The sequence below is a fragment of the Perissodus microlepis genome, chromosome 11 (assembly GCF_051167445.1).
Source record: "Perissodus microlepis isolate ML-2025 ecotype Zambia chromosome 11, ASM5116744v1, whole genome shotgun sequence".
Taxonomy (NCBI): domain Eukaryota; kingdom Metazoa; phylum Chordata; class Actinopteri; order Cichliformes; family Cichlidae; genus Perissodus; species Perissodus microlepis.
The window spans coordinates 19,325,391-19,346,830 of NC_140471.1; the positions used below are offsets into that span (position 1 = coordinate 19,325,391).

At 38.8% G+C, this 21,440-nt stretch overlaps 3 protein-coding genes and 1 long non-coding RNA gene across 7 annotated transcripts; 1 reads left to right on the forward strand and 3 right to left on the reverse strand.

Annotated features, from left to right (window-relative positions):
- Nucleotides 1-635: 635 nt before the first annotated feature.
- On the reverse strand, nt 636-12,729 carry pals2a (protein associated with LIN7 2, MAGUK p55 family member a). Of its 3 annotated transcripts, none has more exons than XM_084942937.1 (14): nt 11,554-12,729; nt 10,269-10,353; nt 9,622-9,745; nt 8,765-8,883; nt 7,232-7,384; nt 6,686-6,835; nt 6,241-6,468; nt 3,536-3,667; nt 2,808-2,910; nt 2,618-2,689; nt 2,363-2,524; nt 2,056-2,258; nt 1,846-1,974; nt 636-1,728 (listed from the first exon to the last, which is right to left on the reverse strand). In XM_084942937.1, exons 3-14 carry the CDS (start codon nt 9,650-9,652, stop codon nt 1,552-1,554), a joined length of 1,659 nt encoding a protein of 552 aa, XP_084799063.1. In that variant the 5' UTR covers nt 9,653-9,745; nt 10,269-10,353; nt 11,554-12,729; the 3' UTR covers nt 636-1,551. The 3 variants fall into 3 exon arrangements, with proteins under 3 accessions (XP_084799063.1, XP_084799064.1, XP_084799065.1); XM_084942938.1 differs by lacking the exon at nt 11,554-12,729 and adding an exon at nt 10,459-10,903; XM_084942939.1 differs by lacking the exon at nt 9,622-9,745.
- On the forward strand, nt 10,975-18,105 carry LOC146377604 (uncharacterized). The gene is made up of 3 exons (XR_014801600.1): nt 10,975-11,076; nt 17,158-17,311; nt 17,842-18,105. It is a non-coding gene; the product is annotated as an uncharacterized LOC146377604 (long non-coding RNA).
- Nucleotides 12,815-17,058, reverse strand: LOC146377605 (peptide YY-like). Of its 2 annotated transcripts, XM_084942943.1 has the most exons (4): nt 13,712-17,058; nt 13,311-13,493; nt 13,135-13,224; nt 12,815-12,948 (listed from the first exon to the last, which is right to left on the reverse strand). In XM_084942943.1, the coding sequence occupies exons 2-4, from the start codon at nt 13,472-13,474 to the stop codon at nt 12,924-12,926; spliced, it is 279 nt and encodes a 92-aa protein (XP_084799069.1). In that variant the 5' UTR covers nt 13,475-13,493; nt 13,712-17,058; the 3' UTR covers nt 12,815-12,923. The 2 variants fall into 2 exon arrangements, with proteins under 2 accessions (XP_084799069.1, XP_084799070.1); XM_084942944.1 differs by lacking the exon at nt 13,712-17,058 and having other exon boundaries at nt 13,311-13,702.
- On the reverse strand, nt 17,306-20,567 carry malsu1 (mitochondrial assembly of ribosomal large subunit 1). The gene is made up of 4 exons (XM_084942942.1): nt 20,143-20,567; nt 18,789-18,964; nt 18,626-18,707; nt 17,306-18,534 (listed from the first exon to the last, which is right to left on the reverse strand). The coding sequence occupies exons 1-4, from the start codon at nt 20,477-20,479 to the stop codon at nt 18,380-18,382; spliced, it is 750 nt and encodes a 249-aa protein (XP_084799068.1). The 5' UTR covers nt 20,480-20,567; the 3' UTR covers nt 17,306-18,379.
- Nucleotides 20,568-21,440: the final 873 nt, after the last annotated feature.

Sequence of the window (21,440 nt, forward strand, 5' to 3'; positions counted from 1 at the left end):
TCTCCCAGCAGAGGTTTCGGGTCTGAATCCCGGTTGAAGCCTCCCTGTGCAGAACATATTCCTTGGAATGTGAGATTATATAGTCGTTACAACTTAATTCACATCTAAGTGCGCAAAAAGAAGCGATAACCTAAATATGGTCATCTCAGGCACACAGCTTGCAGCAATATCCCTATAGACAAATCTATTATGCTCCTGGTTCTGATTATGTTGGGTATTCTCATGGAAAAAAAAACGTGCTTTGTCTCTCAAACTACCATCATTTTTTTTTATTATTAACAACATCTTATTAACAGTATATAATTATGTCATCATCACTAAGATTGTATTCAAATCAATTGTTCTGAGCAATAACTGTTTCTCAAACGTGGACTGATCACATTCTTTGACAATATTATAGCAGTAACTTTTCAGGTTATTTTTACTCTCAGATCAATTATTAATTCTCCAATGAGATCCATGTTCAGGATCTTTGACGCTCCTAACACAAACCTCATTCTACACCACCCTGGCTTGTGTACATTTAAACTTTTTGTGTCATTTGCTGCTATATACACTTTTGATTTTTAATATGCCTGAATGTAGCATGTTTGTCGGCAAGTTTGCTTAAAGAAATACACCTAAAACACAGCGGATCATTAGAAAACACCAGTTATTTATTTGACATCTGAAAATACATCTTATGTGAAATCTTGTAAAATATAATTTTATAAGTAAATATGAATTTTATTTAAAACTGTTAAATTTTAGTACATATCACATCAAAAGGGATGGTTCACTGAGGTGCAGTACCCTGTTTGAGAGTCCTGTGGAAAGTCTTTCTTTGAAAACACAAACACAGCACCAAATACTCAGAAACATTTACATGATCCAAACGTCTGACACAGAGTCAGCGTATTTAATGTAATATCTTTCGTGCTTGAGTTAAAGAGCCATAGGTAAACACTACAGGATTAGTTTTCTTCCTGTACAACTTCATACAGTGACTGGCAAATCGTTTTCCATTCATTAAGTTTGGCTGAGGAGTTAAAGGTTTGCCTCCAGGAGGAAAAAAGGTCTCATATATATGACACTATTCTACACGAATGACAAGTCTGTAGTGACAGAATGAGATGAGAAACTGGACGCATAAGCACTGTAAACTGTAACACTGAGGTATTATTCTTTTCAATGAGCGAGCCCTCATTTTTATGTAGAATAAATACAACTTAACTGATCTTACATACAGATGTAACATTAAAAACTGGGTTTGCTTTCAAAAGCATCTGACACGAGTGCCAGTACTCTTCCAATCCATGTGAGTAAAAAATATCATTTAAAAAATACTTGCCAATAAATAAGTACACTTCCTATGTGTTGTGAATTGCATAGTGTGCTAGAAAGGAATCTGGCAATTCAGGTTAAGGTGACTCTGATGCAACTTTGTGTGAGACCAAATTCACACAGGCTTGATGTCCAACACTTACTTTGTGTGCAGCACAGTGTTGAATCCCCTTTTATCCTAAGCCTGGCAGCTCCAACAGCAGCTTCTCTCCAGTGGGGGGTAAAATATCAGTAGACCCAGCTGACTGGAACCCACTGTGGCTCTATGATTAATTGCTCCACTGCTTCCTGGAGCTTGTCAAAGGCTTTGTCCAGATTGTCATTAACAATAGTCAGGTCAAAGTAGTGGCTGTATGCCCGGCGGATCCTGGCGCTCTCGTCTACAGTCTTCTTCAAATCATTCTCCTGTTACAGAAAATGGATTAAGCCCATTTATAGAAAGGAAGCCACAGCCATTACAGTGACGACCACTGTAAAATCCCACCATCGTATTTAAGAATGTTTCATCGGCTTAAAACTTACCGTGAGTAGTTTGGTCGTAAGTCCAGCATCTACCACAGCTTTGTGCATAGCTCTTAGTGTGTCCAGCTCAGGAGCAGCAATAAATACCACAAACGGCATAAACTCAGCAGTCTTCAACACTTTCAGGGCCTGGGCATAAAATGTGATGTCACTACCAAAGCTTTTAGGAAAAGCAGATCCAGATATTGAGTGCGTGCATCTTTGACCGACCTGAGGGTTAACATCTAGGATACAGGTACAGCCGGCAGCCACCACTTCATGGATAGAGTCGATCTTGGTTCCATAAAGGTTGCCATCGTACTCGCCGTGCTCCAGATAGCGGCTCTCTTTGATGTCCTTCTCCATCTCTTCCCGTGTAACGAAACAGTAGTTTTGCCCATCTTTCTCCTCTTCTCTGGGACGGCGTGATGTAACTGAATGTAGAAGGTAAGAAAAGGCATTTCATGCAGCCTGACGGGTCTAAAGTCGGAACATTTCGGTGGTCTCAGGTCTATGTCTCACACATGCACGCACTCACATGGGACAGTGGTTCCATATCTCAGGGGATTCACGACAATAAGCCTGTTCTTTAGGCTCCGCCTCCCAACTCCCTGAGCTCCAATCAGAACCAGCGTTTTCCTTTGGAACGGGGGCATCCTGGCTACCTCTTCATAGGTCTGCAGCTCGTAACGATCAAACTCTGTTGAAGGCGATACAGAGTCAGTACTGTGTCACCATTTAAAAAATGTAAATATTTAAGCGCGAAAACCCTAAAACTGCAGGTAATACACACCTGCATTCTTGGTAGTGAGGTACATCATTTTTTTCTTTTTTTTCTTTCCAGTCAGAGTCCCACAGAGCATGCCTGAGTCAAATGCACAAAGTATTAGTGCTACGCATTTTGGTGCTGAAGTCTAACCTTCATTAAATCTATACAAGAGTAGCTGGTACAGTTGGAAAGAGGGTCAGGGAGTCATACTAACCTGTACCTGACGTGTCCCAGTCTCTCCTCACAAAGGCTTTTCTCTTCTCCTCCAAGACCTGACTAGGGATGAGGCCAGTGGCTCCACCAACAACTTTCTGTGCCTATACGGGGGTTAGAGTAGTTGAGAGATGCTTCAGACTATTGATTTAAGTATATAGAAAGAAAAAAATAATTTGATTGTTATTAAGGGGCGACCGTGGCGCTGGGGGTTGGGAAGCGCATCTGTAACCGGAAGGTCACCGGTTCGATCCCCGGGCTCTCTGTCCTGGTCGTTGTGTCCGTGGGCAAGACACTTCACCTACCGCCTACTGGTGTTGGCCAGAGGGGCCGATGGTGCGATATGGCAGCCTCGCTTCTGTCAGTCTGCCCCAGGGCAGCTGTGGCTACAACTGTAGCTGCCTCCACCAGTGTGTGAATGTGAGAGTGAATGAATAATGGAATTGTAAAGCGCTTTGGGTGCCTTGAAAAGCGCTATATAAATGCAATCCATTATTATTATTAATCTTTTAGAAAGCTGTAGATTCTTACGAACTGACTCAGAACTCACACTAAGCAGCAATGGCTTTAGAGTTCTGCAGTGAGTCTTTGATGTAACCTATGTAAGTGGCCAACGTTGTTGCCAACATTCATGGTTGTGTGTAGTGTATTATGTATTAACTACTTTGCGATCCTTGTGTTTTACATATTGTGGCAGCCATAAATTTCCAGTAATATGAGCACACTCACCTGCCACCAATTGGGGTCTTCCTTGTTGACTACATGAAGCACATCTCCTCTGGAGAAGGCCAGACCCGCCTCTTTACAAGGGATCAGGTTATCTGTGGCTGGGTTGTAGTTGAAGTGTGACTTCACATAAACCTGCAATTTAACAGAGGTGAGGTGTAAATCTGTACTGTGACATTACAACACTTAATTAAGCTGCAAAAAAACTACATATGTCTCATGACTCTTGATTTTGAAATACAATATGAAAGTAAACCTTGTTCTTTCCCAGTCAGAAGTCAAAAGCCTGAGTGAGGTGGACCACATACAACTCTTAAGTGTGAACAGGAAGAAACATTTTTACTCTTACTAACAGTAGATAATTTATCGTCCTCAGTACAAAGTACCAATAGCCTTATGATGTAATTTTACCTAAGGCCTCTCAGTGTCAGCTGCTATGTGTGCTCCATTGAATAAAGTGGTGCATGTCCTACTTGGTGTGTGGAGTGTTATTAATAGATCCTCCATGGGCTCAGTTTTCAAGAACCTGGCATTCAGAGATCACTCAGCTCTCAATCAATATATTATTCATTAGAGCACAATTTCAGAATATATTATTGCAAATCAAATCAAATACCAACAGCAAATATTAAGGTGCATTTATATGACTGAATGTAACTTAATATTAGATGAAAAACTCTAAAACTAAGAAAAATGTCATTAAAAGCAATTCATCTTGCATCCAACTTATTAATTACCGTACTTTCTGGACTATAAGCCGCTACTTTTTTCCTAGGTTTTGAGCCATGAGGCTTATACAAAGGTGCGGCTATTCTGTGGATTTTTCTTCCACCACTAGGGGGACTCTAACCAGAATTAGAATAAAAAACAAGATAGATGAAAAATCAATGCAAAGAAGAATACACTACTTTTTCTTTAGCAGATAGAACACGCACAACAAATTACCAACGGGTAATTATTTTCAAATCCTCGCCCCTTCATCATGGAAACCACACGAAGAAGTTCGTATGATGCAAGTTTTAAGTTGAAGGCCATCGATCTTGCTATCCAGGAGGGAAACCGCGCTGCTGCACGCAAGCTTAGCGTCAATGAGTCTATGGTGAGACGTTGGAGGCGACAGCGGGAAGAGCTCATGCAATGCCAAAAGTCGAGAAAAGCTTTCAGAGGACATAAAAGCAGGTGGCTTGAACTTGAAAATGTCCTGGAGGAATGGGTGAACACACAGAGAGCAGGTGGCCGAGGTGTATCCACTGTACAGATCCGACTGAAAGCCAAAACAATCGCCCGCGAAATTAATATTAAAGATTTCAAAGGTGGGCCGTCATGGTGTTTCAGATTTATGAAACGTAAAAACCTGTCCATCAGGGCACGGACCACTCTCTGTCAGCAACTCCCCCCTGACTATCAGGAAAAAGTTGAAAACTTCCACAAATTCGTTGAAAAAAAGATACAAGAAAACTCCATCGGACCAGACGACATAATCAATATGGATGAAGTACCTTTAACATTTGATCTGCCTCTGACCAGGACCGTTAACAAGACAGGTGCATCATCCGTGTTGTTGAAAACAACAAGCCATGAGAGGACGCACTTCACCTGCGTTCTGGCATGCACGGCATCCGGACAAAAACTTCCACCAATGGTGATTTTTAAGCGCATAACTATGCCGAAAGAACAACTCCCGAAAGGCATAGTGGTCAAAGTTAACACCAAAGGGTGGATGATAGAAGGTCTAATGAAGGAATGGTTAACGGAGTGCTATGGGAAGCGCCCGGGAGGATTTTTTTCACCGGAAAAAAAGCACTGCTTGTTTTGGATAGCATGAGGGCCCACATCACAGATTCTGTGGAAGCAGCGATCAAGAAAACAAACTCCATTCCAGCTGTGATTCCTGGAGGTACAACAAAGTTTTTGCAGCCACTTGACATCAGTGTAAATCGGGCATTTAAAGCTGCACTACGGGTTGAGTGGGAGACTTGGATGACAAGCGGTGAAAAGTCATTCACAAAAACTGGCCGCATGCGAAAAGCATCCTTTTCTGATGTCTGTCAGTGGATCCTAACAGCGTGGAGTGCTATGAAAGAATCCACCATCACCAATGGGTTCCGAAAGGCTGGACTTCTGCGCGAAGAGAGCGGCGCACCTTCAGAGCCAACTTCACCGGAGGATGACAGTGACACGGAGAGCGAGGCTGATGGAGACAGATGTGATGAAGCGCTTCTGAGCCTGTTCAACTCCGACACTGAAGAAGACGACTTCATGGGTTTCAGCGAAGATGATTAAAGTGACTTGTGGTTTCAAATACAGGAAAAATGGAGGTAAATAAATAGCGGTTATTTTCTCTTGGTTCTGTTCCGTTTTAATCAGCAAAGTTGCTGCCGTGTTAAAAGGCATTGTTCGGAAAGAATCTGTTCAGGTACATACATGTACATTTGCAGTACAAGATTGTTCTGTACATGCAGTAAATATCTATTTTTTCATCATAGATATCTGCGGCTTGTATATCTTTTTTTTTTTTTAATTTTTTAAAAATAGAGCTGATGCGGCTTATATTACAGGTGCGCTCTATTGTCCAGAAAGTACGGTAAACATCCATCCACCCATTTTCATCCGCTCATCCAGGGCTGGTCGTGGGGACTGAAAAACTAAACTAAGATTATCAATCACCTCCGGGTGAATTCAGAAAATGAAACCTCCCTTTTCTGTACCTGCGGAGGTGCTGGTGTGTCTTTGTAGCTTGGCAGGACCTTGAGTGTAATACTCCCGCTGCAGTCCCTCAGCAGCTCCTGGAGCACATGGGGGTCGCTGCCGACCTCTCGACCATTCACCTCTCGGATTATGTCCCCTGTGTGCAGCATGCCTTGCCTGTCAATTGAGCTTCCGTGCAGGATCCGGGCTATCACCATCTCTCCTCGCACCACGCGGAATGTTACCCCCTGAAAGAGAGCAAGAGTCAATAAAGTACTGTACATCCGCACTTCATAAATCATAGAGGAGGCCAGTTTCATGCGTTGGTCAGCCAGTTTCCTCTAAAACATGATGATTAACTATGTAAGGCTAAGTCACTGCATCCTAACAGATGGTCAGTGAAAGGGCATGTGTAAAACTCTTTGCAGCTTAACAGGAGTGTTTACCCATGCCTTGCTAACTCACCAGTGGTTCCCCAGCTTTCTTCTGGATGCCAATCATCCTGACAGCATCAGCTGGCATCAGTGAACTGGTCATCATGGAATTACTGTTAACTGCAGTCTGCGATGTTTCATAGCACTTTGCAGCCACTTTGTCATGAGCTTCTATCAAACACTAAGACAGAAGAAGAGAAAAATACACACGGAAAGAAATAACTTAACAATACGTTTCTTGGAAAAATGAGAAAACACTCCAACATGCATTAGATGAATTACTATGAACAAATGAAGACAAACTGCACTGCCAATAGACTAACTGAAAAATAAGTCTCCCCCAAGCAGTTACAGACAGTGAAGACAAACGACATTAGATTTACTCAAACAGTGCGTAGGAATCCTCTCAATACTCTCCGAAACAAATTAGTCGATAGTAAGAAAGCGAGACCAGTTAGGTGAAGCTTGCAGACAGGTAAATCATAAGAAATGAGGAAGGGGTTGGAGAAGCAGCTCTGGCTTCCATTTCCACTCCAGTAAAAAGCCCCACCCCGCCACTGAATAAGACTTAAGGTACCTTGAAGTGTGGCTCCTGCAGGATTTTGACAAGCTCAGCAGCGGCAGCATCCTTATCTGTCAGATTGTTAAGGGCATCCAAGATCTCAGTGACAAGCTGAACATTATCATCCCGCACAGCTTGTAACGCAACTTCCTCCAGACGCTCATGTGCCTAAACACAGACATGTCCACCAAAAGAGTGTACACAGCAAGTCAATGTTTGTATCAAGCATGAGGTAAATTTGGTTAGGCTTACAAACTGTGATTTTATAGCATAATAACATTCCCAAAGCTGTAATTACCACTTGATGTTTTTTCTATATTTCTGCCAACCAGCCAGATTGCACTTTAGATCTACTCAGTTGACCTGTTTGTTCCACTGAGTGGATTTATAAAGTTTGAAAACTGTGGCGTGAAGGTTGTGATTTTAGGAATTTGGACTATATTTTGCACATGTGGAAGCATGGGGGCTTGCAAGTTGTTAAGAATGGACTATGCCATTATGTTCCTCAGCCAGAGTTCTGAATGACTTCTTAATACCTTCTTACTAACAAAAACACTTCCATAATTGTCATAATTCCATAATTTAATCCATAATTGCACTGGCTACAACAGCAGGTATTCATAAAAACCCACTTGCTGATATTTTTATTGAATTTTAACATATCCAAACATTTTTAACAACTCAATAACAAAAAAAAATCACAGTGAATTAATTTACCACCTACACCAAGAACAAGCGGGCTTTGTTTCTGTTAAACTATCACTGTGATATGCAGAAGAATGAAGGAAAATTAAGAGCAGAATATAAAGTAACAAGGGATTCAAATCCATTTAATATGATTGATGGGCCATCTGTGTAAAATAGTGTATTTTGTTTTTTTAAAGCTACAAACTCTTGTTACGAAATAAGGACAAGAGTTTCTCTTTGTGGACGGTTTTCTATAAAAAGCTATCTATTTATAGTTATGGTAGTTAAACCTGATGACCTCAATCTGCACTGGAGATATTTTTTTCAGAATGTTATGTAAGCCATTTGTTCTTCATGCTTTAAGCCTCTTTATTTGTGTGACAAATTGATTGATCTAATTTTAAGAGGTTTTCTGTTTTACTTAAGCTCCAACATGAACTTAAATTTGTGGTGATTAAATAAAAATAAAAATACAAAAAATCTGTGCTATACAGCCCTGCAGAGAGTAGACCTTTGTGTTTTACTCTTCCGATGACAGGAAGGGTATTAGATTGCAGTAGCAAGATTTCTGGTAACTAACTTAAATGTGGACACGAGAAAAAGACACACAACAAGTAATCAGTTCATGTGATTAGAACTCTTGCACATAAAGCATGAATTCCCCATTTCTCCCGTCTCCACACATGAGAAAACACCAGCTACAATTCACTTCCTCTGTCCTACACAGACTTCTAATCTACTTCAACTATAGCTAACAGAAAAATCTACCTGATGAGATTATGGTGAGATGTATCTGCGCATGTGTTTGTAGGAAGTGGAGAACAAGCAAACAGAAGTAGTATCAGTGAGTGCACAACATACCTTAGCAAGGGAACGGACGATGGGGCTCTCCATGATCCCTCTGAGGAAGATGAGGTCAATATCTTTAGCTCCTGTGCCTGATGGCATGTCTCTCAGGTTCTCCAGCACCTGTTGCATGGCTGTAGAAGAACAGATAAACTTAAATGATTTAGCTAACCATTTGCCAACTGCTCTCTTTACTTCTTTTAAGCTCTAAAATGCACTGCTATGTAAAAACAGAGGCAGAAATGCTAGTGAAAAACCAACCTCGTGACCAGCAGTAATAAATACAATTAAAATTCAGAGCCAGTGGAAAACTATTTCAGTATACTACGAATGGACAAGGCAAGAACAACAAGTGGGGAGCGAATCAATGGGCCAATTCAAAGAACATTGCTCATTTCCATTGCAACAGCAACAAGGACGCACGGTCACCAAGGAATTGTTTCACTAATAGCTTTGTCTCGTAGTGACTAGTGACACAGGTCAAATTATTATTATTATTTTACTTCTAGCAACAAAATTAATGCAACATCTTTCTTGTCACCAAGAAAGACGTAGCAATAAAAACACTTGTCATTTTTTTCTCTTTTGTTTATACGAGGACTACAACACTGAATTTAAATGTAATCTGAACAGATGAGTCTGAAACGTTTTTATCAAGAGAACCATGTATTAAACATATTTTTTTCTACATTTTTGTCCATAAAAAAGAACAAATGGAATTGTTGACAAGCGGCCAAAGGCACCCCCACAACTATCTCTGAGAAGTGGGCACAGTATCATTCAAATGGTAATTAAATGGCAAATATGGTAAACAACACTGCTGCAATTCCTGTGCAAAAGGCTAGTCGGGGACTTTGTCTCTTACAGCTTACCTGAGCCAGACTTTGCGTTGGCCACAGTCATGTTTATTATTCCACAGCTCAGGATGGTGAAACTCCCTAAACACGGTCAAAAGCCACCCAATTGCTGTTTACAGAAACCAGAGCAACTGGAGAGCTGCAGGATGTAGGAAACCCACTCGAGTCAGTACAGTATCACACTAATCAAGCCTTTTTCAATGATTAGAATCAAGCCTGCATTTACTGCTGTATGAGTGATAAACAGATGCAGAACGGAGAGCAATTAGAAAAGAAAGCATTTGTTGGTCTTTGTGTTTTATGCATGTTAGCACAAAGGGCACTCATGAATTAAGCAGATGACAAAGAGGGTGACTGAATGACAAAGGATGAGTCTTCCATCCTTCTGGCTAAAGGTTGTGCCAGCCACACACAGAGAGGGCCCTGGGGATTTTCTGTGCAAACACGGTCTCCAAACAGAGTGAGGAAAAAAAACTCTCAAACTCCCTCAATACACAGTAAGACAAACAGTCGACTCAGGAAGCCTTGTTTGACTACAGATTGTGAACTGTATAAACATCATAAATGAAACACTGTATTCTAGCTATGCACTATCAACAAAAGCAGCAAAACAACCATGCTGACCTAAAACAAATACAAAAAAAAACATGGCAACAACTCACCTAGTTACTGATTTCAGATCATCAGTGCAGTAGGCCAACACCGAGCCCCACGTTTTCTAAAAAACACTCATCTGGTACCTCTGGACTAATGAAAGAATGGAGGGAGAAAAATCAGAAATTGAGCAAGACCGTTTTAACACCATTATAGCTATCAATAAAAGCAAATCATGATAAATACACAACTCCCTACCCTTAGGGTCCCTTTATTGTCCACACTTCTCCTGCCCATTCAATGTTATTGTAATGCAGTCATTGTGATTGGCCAAGATGATCACATGACCACTGTCTATTTAAAGAGGAATTTTATTTTAAAGCTTAAAGGAGTCAAATTATGGACCTACATTTTATCCGATTTAAAGTAATCAAAAAATAAATCATGTAGTAAAACAGTTATAATTTGTATGGGACGCGTGATTTTGGTATATTATATTTACATTAATTAAATATTCTGTTTTACTTCTCAATTACATTTTTCAGTTGTTTCGTTTGCATTATACACAATATATTCTACGTAGGGCAGACAGCATTTCGTTGGTCCGTATCCTTAGCATTTGAATAAGGCAAATGTTTAAACATTACTTCAAGGAAAATAAAACCTATGCACATCACAGCTGTGAGAGTGTTCTCTCTTCTTCTTTCTTTAAACTCCTGCAGCACTTCTTAGAAGAAGCTGAAATTGTCACCAAACCTCAGGCAGGACGAGTGACTTATAAATGTGTTCTCTGCAGCGGTTAAATTAACTGATGTCAAGCTACACGCGCACTGGGCACGTGTAACCACTTCAACGTGAGGTAGCTTAGCTGAAATGGTAAGTTGAAGCCGTGAATACTAATTTTGGCGTTAATTACAACGACCAGTTGCTGGTTGAAATAAACTAAACCGTAGGTCTCTACTCTCAGGTCGTCTTGTCATTAACACCAGAGCTCGTGCCGTATCCGTTTGGATCTCATATGCGGGCGAATTAGCAGCGCTAACTAGCAACTACGAGTGGCGTGCGCTCTAAGTTTTATTTTTGGCCGACAAATAATGCTAATAATACATAATAACAGACATGCCAGCAAAATTTAAACAGGCTAGCTTCGGTAGTTAACGCTCAGTTAGTATCGGCACTAGCAGCAGAGAAGTAAAATCAGCTAAAGTTAGCTTTGTAGTAGCTAATAGTAATATGTGGCTCACAGTAGCTACTTAACATTAGCCAGTGGCACAGTGAAATCCGAGAAACTACTAGGTCCCGTACCGTTACATAGCCTCACATAAACAAATGAATGAATGAAATATACTTTACCCAGTTAAATCAGTATCCAGTCAAGCTTTCATGCTTTTCTTTATTCCGGAGTTTTATAATTCGCCGATCATTCGCGCACGAATAAGTTGTTACTGCGTTTTCAGAGTGCGTGCCTGCATGCGCCCCTGCTCTCAGTTCCCAGTCCACTCACGCACTGCTAATGTCATCCAGTGCCGTTCAAGTTATATCTAGTGCAGTGAAAACCCGCAGTCTTCTCATATAACTTTCTGTTACACTAAAATAAATAACGGTAGAAATATTAAGTAGAGTAAATGTTTATGTATGAAACTAAGCTGTATCAAAGTTGTTGCCCTCTTCAGATTTTTATGACCCCCTTAATGTACTTTTTGTTTTGTTTTTGACTAAATGTATTTTAACAACAGTACTTTGTTGAATTAAATATGCGAGTACTGTAAATTAAAATATACAGTTGCCTTTTGACCACCTATTGTGCCTTTTCATAGTTCTTATGAATAGGGATGAATATTGAGTCAATTATCCATTACTGAATTGGTTTATAGGTCTCATCCTTTATGTATTTCGTGTATTGATTCCTGATCTACTGTAAGTGAGTGTGTGTGTGTGTGTGTGTGTGTGTGTGTGTGGTCTTTAAAAACAAGTATGGTATATACAGATTAGTTTCTCTGCTGACTCCAGAAAAGCATGCACAATGATGCCAGCTCATATTGCATAGCAAACAGCACAGCTAAGAACTAAACTGGAAGGATACGCTTACCCCAAGAGATACTGTAAGCCTCACTGCCATCTTTGATTCCTGTAATAATTGTTGCCAGACATGGCAACAAATAACCTCATCTGCACAACCGACATTCATAAAAAGTGACATTTTCTCTCAAGGCACATAGAGACTACCATAGCATTGCATGATTTGCTTTTATGTATCCAGGTCACTTGATGAGATTAAAGTGTTAATCTGTTGTGAGTTAGGGTGCAGGCAAATCTCAGTAGGCTTGATAAAAGAGGTAAAAGTAAAGCTGAGAAGAACACTTTGATGTACTCTCATTACTAATTTCTATTTCACATTTCCCCTAAATAGGACTCTTGCAGCAGACATGTTTTAAAAGCTATTTGCCCCACTTAAGAAAAACCTCAAAATGCTTAGATGTCAGCTCACCATCAGAGTGCACTGTTACTCCATCAGTGAATGACACAGAAAACACTGTTCACCACATAAGACACACTTGTACTATCTAGCAACATGTCACAGTGCAGCAGTGGCAATAACACAAACAGTTTAAAGTAGTTTCTTTACACACAGCGTTTATTCCATGCAACACAAGTTCAATTCATGGGAGTAAAAGACGTCATAGTGGCAGCGTTATGGTAAAGTCAACCTGGATGTAACAGCTCTAGCAGCATGGCAGCCCATCATACCTACAGAAACACATTAAAACATAATAATTAGAAATTGAGTTTCTAGAAAACACATTAAAATATCTGCATAATGTATCCCTCTTCCTAATCAGACTCAAGTAATATTCAGTCCAATGAAGAATATATAATATACAAGAATATATATATGGTAGTTTAACAGAGAGATAATGGGGTAAATAAATTTACCTGATATAGCTGGATCCTGGAACACTTTCTGTGCTCTCCCTCACTAGCACATCAGAAAATACAGTATCAGGACTGTCTCGTTTCCCATACCTGTGCATAAAGAAGATATCAGCAATTAAACAATATTTTTTTCCATATAGGGTCAAGATGGACTAATATAGAAGTAGATAACTAACCTCTGTCTTGTTATGAGGTTGATGTAGTGTCTTAGTGCAGAATAATATTTGGCAAGCTCCTCAGGTGGCGCCCCTTCCTGTGGACTGGCAGGTTTGGCTGGGTATGCATTTATGCCAGAGTGAATACAAACCAGCAGGCAGAGAGCCAGAATACTCAGCGACATCACAGCGTTGGAACACGTCCTAGATCACAGGGAAAATTAAGTGAAAATACAGAGTAAAAAAAAACAAAAACACAAATCCAGCAACTCACGGCAAAATCAGAAAAAGAGCTCTGCAATAGAGTCACCATGTTCATGTTCATGAAACATAAAGGCAGTCAAATCTGTAAAGACATGCTGACTTTAAATTTAAAAAACAAGCCTCTCCATCAAATTGTTACAAATAAAGATTTTGCTTACACTTTAGTTCTGCTGTAGCTGCTTTTCCCGCTGTTCAAGGCACGTCTGTCTGATTCCCTACATTGCCCATGTTTTATACAGCTTGTGCCATGTGGGGAGGGGTGGGGGGTAATTCTGTTCTTTTAGGCTACTCCTGAGAAATATCTATGGTTGCATTATTTAAGCTCAAAGTAGCAAAGCAGTGAAACAAAAATGGCATTATTTCAGAAAAAAAACTCATAACCTTTGTTTGTTTATAAATTTAAATTAAGTACATCACTAACATGCTACAGAAATTTGTGTTCTACAATAGGACCAATTCATTTGGAACAACCCAAAAGGTCTGCATCATTTTTGTTTCCCCTAATAGCTTTGTTTTCTATGTTTTGTTTTGTTTTTTTTAAAAAGAAGGTCTAAATAAGCAATAAGAGTACACCTGATTACAGCAAACTTTTCTTTGGTTCACAAAAAGATTTTGAAGTTATCATGGAAAAGTACTGATGAGTGGAGATGAAAGCTAAAAGTTTTATTAATGTAGAAAATCTACTTAAGACCAAAAGCAGCATGATATGTTTTAATAAAACTGATGATGTGTAACTTAAGATGGCCATGGTTTTCACATTAAGCTGAAAAATGAAAGGATGCCCTAGTGTTTGGAAAGATTGTTTCACTTCATAGAGAAATGCAAAGGGGGTCTACATCAAAAGCTACTTTTAACTACTACCTTAATCACAAGGGGCTGATACAGCAGGAAGCTCCACATGTTTGATTTGACTTTTTTTATTTTATTTTATTTTTTTGAAATGCCGGATGCCTTGACTGATGCAGCTCAAAAGAACTTGTGGCTCATCAGGAAACAAAATTAACTCATGAAATTGTGCATTAACCATCTCAAAAATATGAAAAGCTGCTGGAAATAAAAGAACAGGCATTCGTGCTCCTTGCTATCACACAATTGTGTATTGTGTGCAAATTATACAAGAGCAGCCTAGTCAAAGCCTTTAAACAGTTAGCAGTAATGAACCAAAAGTTCAAAACTCTTAAAGTATATGTTAAATCCTTTGATTTTATGGCCTTTTAAAACTGCTTCATGTATCTCATCTTTAAGTCCAAATTAAACACTACTGAATACAGGCAGTTGTCTTAAGAAAATAACTGCAGCAATTTCGGCCAAACGAGCAAGCATAGCTCTAAATTACTCGAAATCGTACAAGAAAGGGCAGGAAATCACAAAAAACTCCTTAAACTTTCAATTTCAGTTGATAGAGGGCACAAAAAGCTTTCAGCCCCAAAATGATAAGACAACTTTAATGGCAACTATTTTCTATTTTCTTAGAAGGGCACTCAACAAAAATTTGGCAGTAAATCGTTGCTGTTCTGTGGCAGTCATATAAGCGCTGCACTCCAAAGCAACAGCACAAGTCCTTGCTGGTAACGTCGGCTAAACACAAACAAAAAACTTTTTCTGGCTCATATTACAGGCAAAATATTCAGATGCTGTAAAAGAAAATGACATTGTTATTCATAGAAAGCATTTACATGTTAATACTGCGATTTTCATAGCACTGAGTATCACTGCCAAGTGATCAGGTTCACTGTTAGTATGAATCTGTCAGGAAAAATGCTCCAAAACAACACTATGCTGATCAGATCAGTCAAACTTGGCATGCTTGGAGCAGACACCAACTGACTGCTGTGGCAGGAGCTGCCAACCAGGCATCAATCATGTACTTCATTGTCATCACCGGACACAGGCGTTGGGGTACAAGAAGCTCAAAACTATTTATTTACTTTTTACAAATACTCCCAGAATCTTTGCAAGCACATTTGCACTTGATGCAGAACACCCTTTACGGACTGATTTAAATAGTTTGTGACATCAGGTATTGTGATGACAAATGAGGGCCAGGTGGATAAAGCACAGAGAGTCCTTCAAGTGTCATTTCTGATAAAATTGATGCGCTCTCTCGTAATGCTCCTCACAAACGTTATCTACAAAGAGAGAGCCCACCTGCAGGACTATCAGAAGGCCTAAATACACACATTTACTCGTACTAAAATATCAAAAGCCTGACACCCAGATGGACTTCTAGTTGAGGATTAAAGCTAAAACTTTCAGTGGGAATTCTGGAAGATAAATTATTTATTTTAGCCAGTTGCACTGGGTAGTAATGACCACCTACTAAATAATATACTCCTTTCTTTATACAGAAACCTAATGCTGAACAAAGACCATGATAGAATTTAATTGTATATGCACTTTGGTAATGTATGTGAAAGTAAGCTGACTGTGTGCTTTGTATAGCAATGAGTCATGCAAGACATAAACTCTGCTATTATTTACTAATTAACCTCCCTTTCTTCATAATCTCCTCCATTGTAGCACCTGGTCCCTAATGGGGAGAAAACAGTGGGTGAAACAGCTGTATAGATAATGAGAACATTATCCACTCAAAATTTGAGTGGAACAAAAAAAGATTTTTCAAACTGCAATTTTCCCCCAGAGCCTTTTTTTTTTAAAAAAATTAGAAATAAGCTAGTTTAAAAAAATAAATTACTATATTACAATAAAGACAAATAATATTAAAAATAATTACTTGATAGTCTTATTTTTTAATTTAAACTACTGAATAAGTAAGTGTGATCAACAAAGTCCAACTTTCATCTCAGTGGGTTTCTATTGGGAGTGTACTGGAAACCAGAGACTATGTTGCATGAAGATGTCCAAATTCACTGCTTCCCCATCTGTTTTTAAACATTAGCCTGACTCATTCTTCATTTTCCATTCATGTGCAAGCAGCACGACCACAAGTTAAAAGCATTCAAACACCAGGTCCAGTCGGCTCTGTGCAGGCATCTCCTGCCTCATTACATTTTCACATTTAGCTAATGTCCTGACAATAAGTCAATGAAGCGTAATGCTTGCATGCAAGAAAATTATGGGGATATAGTGCGAGTTGTATCTGTGTTTGTGTATGTTTTGGCTTAGTTTCTACCCTCAGGCTCCGTATTCTTTAAATGTCAAAAAGGTCCAAAAATCTATTTATCAGTCTGTTTTTTAATGTGATATTGATGTCAGGAACCATGAAAAAAGACAAACTCTTAATCTGTCCATGTCCAAATCAACCTAGGTGTTGGATACTTACTTTTGAGTCTTTTATTGTCTTATTATCTTGTAAGTGCTGAGTGAATGCGTGTAACGAATAATGGCCTGGGCAACAATTTTTTTTCCGAAACAAAGCACTCAGATGGATTTGGCTGAAAACATCATCTTAAATGACTTGTTTTAGTGACTCTATATTCTTCTTTCTCTTTTATTCATTTATTCTTGCTTGAATTTTGCAGAAAATGTGTTTCTGAGACTTGAATATATTTTAAATACAGACTATTTTTTAAATTATACCTGCAAATGTGAATACTGCTTTGCTGCTGTCAGGTTTAAATATTAAAAGGCTCTTGCTCTTCAGACACAGTTGCAGGTGCTTGTGAATAAGTATATTCACACCTGGGGAGACTGAATCAACACTGAACCTATGCATTTCGTCTGCTCGACAGCAACGTCTGCCTCTTCTTTGTCCTCACCTCGACACCATATTAATCATCAATCAACACGTCTGAAATGTAAGAAAAAATAATTTACTTCAACAATCTAAACAGGATAAAACTTACATTTTATCTGCAAACTCATGAGTCATTTAAGCATTTTACAAACACCATATCACCGTACCAGTGATGTCAAACAGTATGAAAAATTAACAGAATCATTAGAGGTTGTCAATTTTAAACACAAAAGGTGTTGGGTTTCTGGATTATTTATCTAAAGAAAAATACTGAAGGCTGACCAGTATACAAGTATACATTAGCCTATCACAGATAAATCACTATCATTGTAAATGCTGGGATGACCCCTGCAGAAAAATGATGTGATGGCTCAGTAACATGCTTTCTATATCTACAAATTTGCAAGAGCATATGTCCGAGTGGTGTGTATGTCATAACAAAGTGTAAGGCACCGTGCATAAGTCTACACAATTTGTTGTTTCTGCATATTTGATGTTACAGCATCGTACTTTCTATTCTTCACATAGTATTACCAACTACACATGCATTCAAGAACAATAAAAACTACTACTCATCCATTTTCTCTGCAGAATTTTTCAGAATGAAGACCCTTCTTAAGTGAACCACTGTTTGCACAGCTTTGCTGAGAGTGTTGTAAACACTGGAGTCGGTGCACACTTCGTTGGACAAGTTATGTGATGCCACAATTTCTAAATAGCCAAAAGCATGTATTTTTTTCTTTATGTTCCATTAAAGACTTCAGATAGTAGCTCATCTGGCAAAATGCAACCTTGAGAACAATTTGGAGTATATTTTCATTGTGTGCAAGTTTTATTAAAACCTGCCCAGTAGTAGATGGAGTAACAATTCTTGTGAACTGCAGACAGATGGATGTCTTGCCATGGGATATTATGCTCATTGGTCCTTTGGCCAGATGAGATATAATGTAGATAGTACAGTTAATATATCTGAGATCAGTATATACTGATAAGTTGGGCTTCAGCATTTCTGTCACTTAAAGTACTTTTGGAAATCCAACAGATTTGTTTTTGACTGCAAAGAATGTATCCAAAACTCAAAGGAAGTAGTTCAGTCTGGGCACATCTTATTATTTAGCCTTAGATGTTGTCACTTTGTAACTTCAACATCAAATATGAAATCCTCTGGAAGTGTCTCAGTTGGGATACTCTTCAGCTGCTCATCGTAGCTGCGGAGAGTCCAAAGTTTTTCGAGTTCATACACTTCTCTAGTCTCTGGCAGCATGAAATGAACAACCATATTACCTGAGACACAGAAAAACAAATACTTGTAACTTTTATATATGGTTAATTTAGTGGATAGGAATTGTTAAACAAATAATAAGGATATACATACCAAAGTCAATACACATCCAATCTTCTGCATCTTTTCCTTCAATCTTGACATTTGGATCTTCATCTTTCTTCAGAAACTTGTACTGGAGTAAAAGCATCCTTTGTATGAGTTTAAAGAACAAATATATTTAGCATGTAACAAAGAATAAACAGAGGTAAGTTACCACTTTAATGGCATAAAGTGCCATTGCGCGCAAGTGCCTTGGTGACACACCGCTGACGACAATGAAGTACTCAGCGTATTTGATTTGCTCTGGTACTTTAATCACACAGAGGTCTACTGCATTTTCCTGACGCAGAAGAGACACCAGCACATCAAGACTGAAAGTCTCCAAGGATCCTTGACAAAAAGAAAAGAAAATGGTAAAGCAGTACGAGCATGTAAGCAGCACAGGGGTCCTACTTTCTTTGAGTCACTGCAAGGCAGTTTGGAAAAAGACATTTTACAGAAACATACTGGTACTTTGAACATGAGTCACCCACAATGAAATGGCAAAACTGCATTTATCCATGTAACTAAGAAGTATTTTCTAGTAATTTTATACAGAGTTGGTCCTGGTGAGGAAGTTTACACAGGTGTTCATTGAAATCATTGAATAAAAAGAAATGAGATATAATCAAAGGTTGTTTATTTGATATACGAATGCAAATACCCTCCAAATTATGATCTAGCACATTTGCATGTCCTTTAATACTAGTTTTTTAAGTGTTACATGTGTAATTCTATACTTCTGTGACTATAATTATTTTTCTTCATTACTTCCTCTTGTCAATATGTGAAGGTGTGGACTTTGTCAGAAAAATTCTGCAGTGTCTGTAACATTACACACCCTGAGTAATACATCAGCAAATATAAACATTACATTACTTTTTAATTATTAATAATTTCTGTATATCCCGTGGACATGCTGCAGTTTTGTGCAGCCTGTTGCATGCTGTAGTGTCCATAACAGTAAATGACACACATCTGATGCTTATTTGGCTTAAATGAAACACAACAGCCTAAATGACAAATGGTTTTATATTTAATGCGCAATCATGTCAGATTTTAAAATATTTAATATTTTTATTGGCGTTTAATTGTTTTCAATGAAACTGCACACACTTGATGTGAACCATCTAAACCGTGTGAATCATCTTTTTAAGTATCCCAACTGTCTATTTTCCTTTGTTTTATCTGTAAGTAAGTAGTAGATATTTACATTCTTTCATCCTTCATGAAATCCCAGTGTTTACTATTACCTGCCAATTAATTATTGGCACAAATAATAAGCATATTAAGCAAGAATTTAGGCAACTGCCGTCATATTGGCAGTTTTGTCAGAAATAACAAGCAGGACTTTGTTTTTGTGCTTCCACCTCACAACCTGAAGATACGCCATAAAAACTTTTCAGGTATCACACTTTCAAGACCAAATGTCGCGTAACCGCGAAACGTCAAGAAATTCAATTATATTACACATGATAAAGCAAGTAAGCGACTGCTCTTGAAACCTCTATCACACTTTAAGTACTTACTGCGACTTAAGGAGCTGTTTTCGCTGCTATTATCGTCCAGTTCATGTGAATCATCTTCAATCACGCCATTACTCTCTGAATTTCGGCTCTCTTCGCTTTCCGAATAACATCTTTTTATGTCAAAGTGCCCGGTGAAGGACGCTGTGTGACGCGAGTGTTGACATGAGGTCAGATTTGCTGTAAAATGTTGAGGCACAGACAGGCTAATGCACCGAGCTTTGGAGATTGAACAAATGCTTCCAAAAGCCTCTGTTCGCTTTAGTAAAACACTACTTCTCAACACCGAGGACAGCACTTTCCGCGAGTGACAGAGTAAATTCATGGTCTTCACCTGCATAACATTACAGTATCATGGAAACAGCTATCCACGAGTTTACAGCGCTAAAAACAGGAAGTGTTTCATGTCCTCGGCTTTTGATTGGCTTTGAATGCATTTTTGTTGGCTTTAAGGTCGTGATTGTGGGGAGGAAAATATAGAGCTCCCCCTATCGGTAGCGAAAGCTACTGAAACTTCAAGCTGTGGATTTTTTTTGTACTCTGATTTCCACAAGTAAGGTTAGTCTATTGCCCTGTGATTTACTTTGACTTGACTGATGAACCCACTTTAAACACGTGAAACATGTTTGGAAATTACATTTTAATGATGTAATTAATTTTTTGTTTTTTTTAAAGCCTAATAACAGTTATTAAATCAATCACAACATTTCATTTTAAGTACCTGACTTATATTTTGGAACCAAATCGCAATTGCGATTTTATTTATAGCACATTTCATTCTGCAGAATGACACAAATGCACACACAGGTGTTAAGTGAAGGCCTGTGAGAGTAAACACGATTGAGTCTGGGGGGGTTTTATGTACTTGACCTCAGGTCAGCAGGTAGCTTGTTCCAAAGAATGGGACCACTGTAATTGAAAGCACTTTCAACACACTTGGATCTAATTCTGGGAATAGTTACAAGATCTACATCTGATGACCCAAGCGAAAATATAAACTTAAAGAGGGATTTTAAAGGTAATTCTGTATTGAACTGGAGCCAATGAAGTGATTCCAACACTTGGATATGCTCAAGTTTCCAAATGAAACAAACAAGATGTGCTTTAACTGCAGGCTGTCAGCTTTTATTTGAGGCTATTTACATCCAAATCAGGTGAACAGTGTAGGAATTACAACAGTTTCCATATGTGCCTCCCACTTGTTAAGGGACCAAAAGTAATGGGACAGAATAAGAACCATAAATCAAACTTTCACTTTTTAATACTTGGTTGCAAATCCTTTGCAGTCAATCACAGCCTGA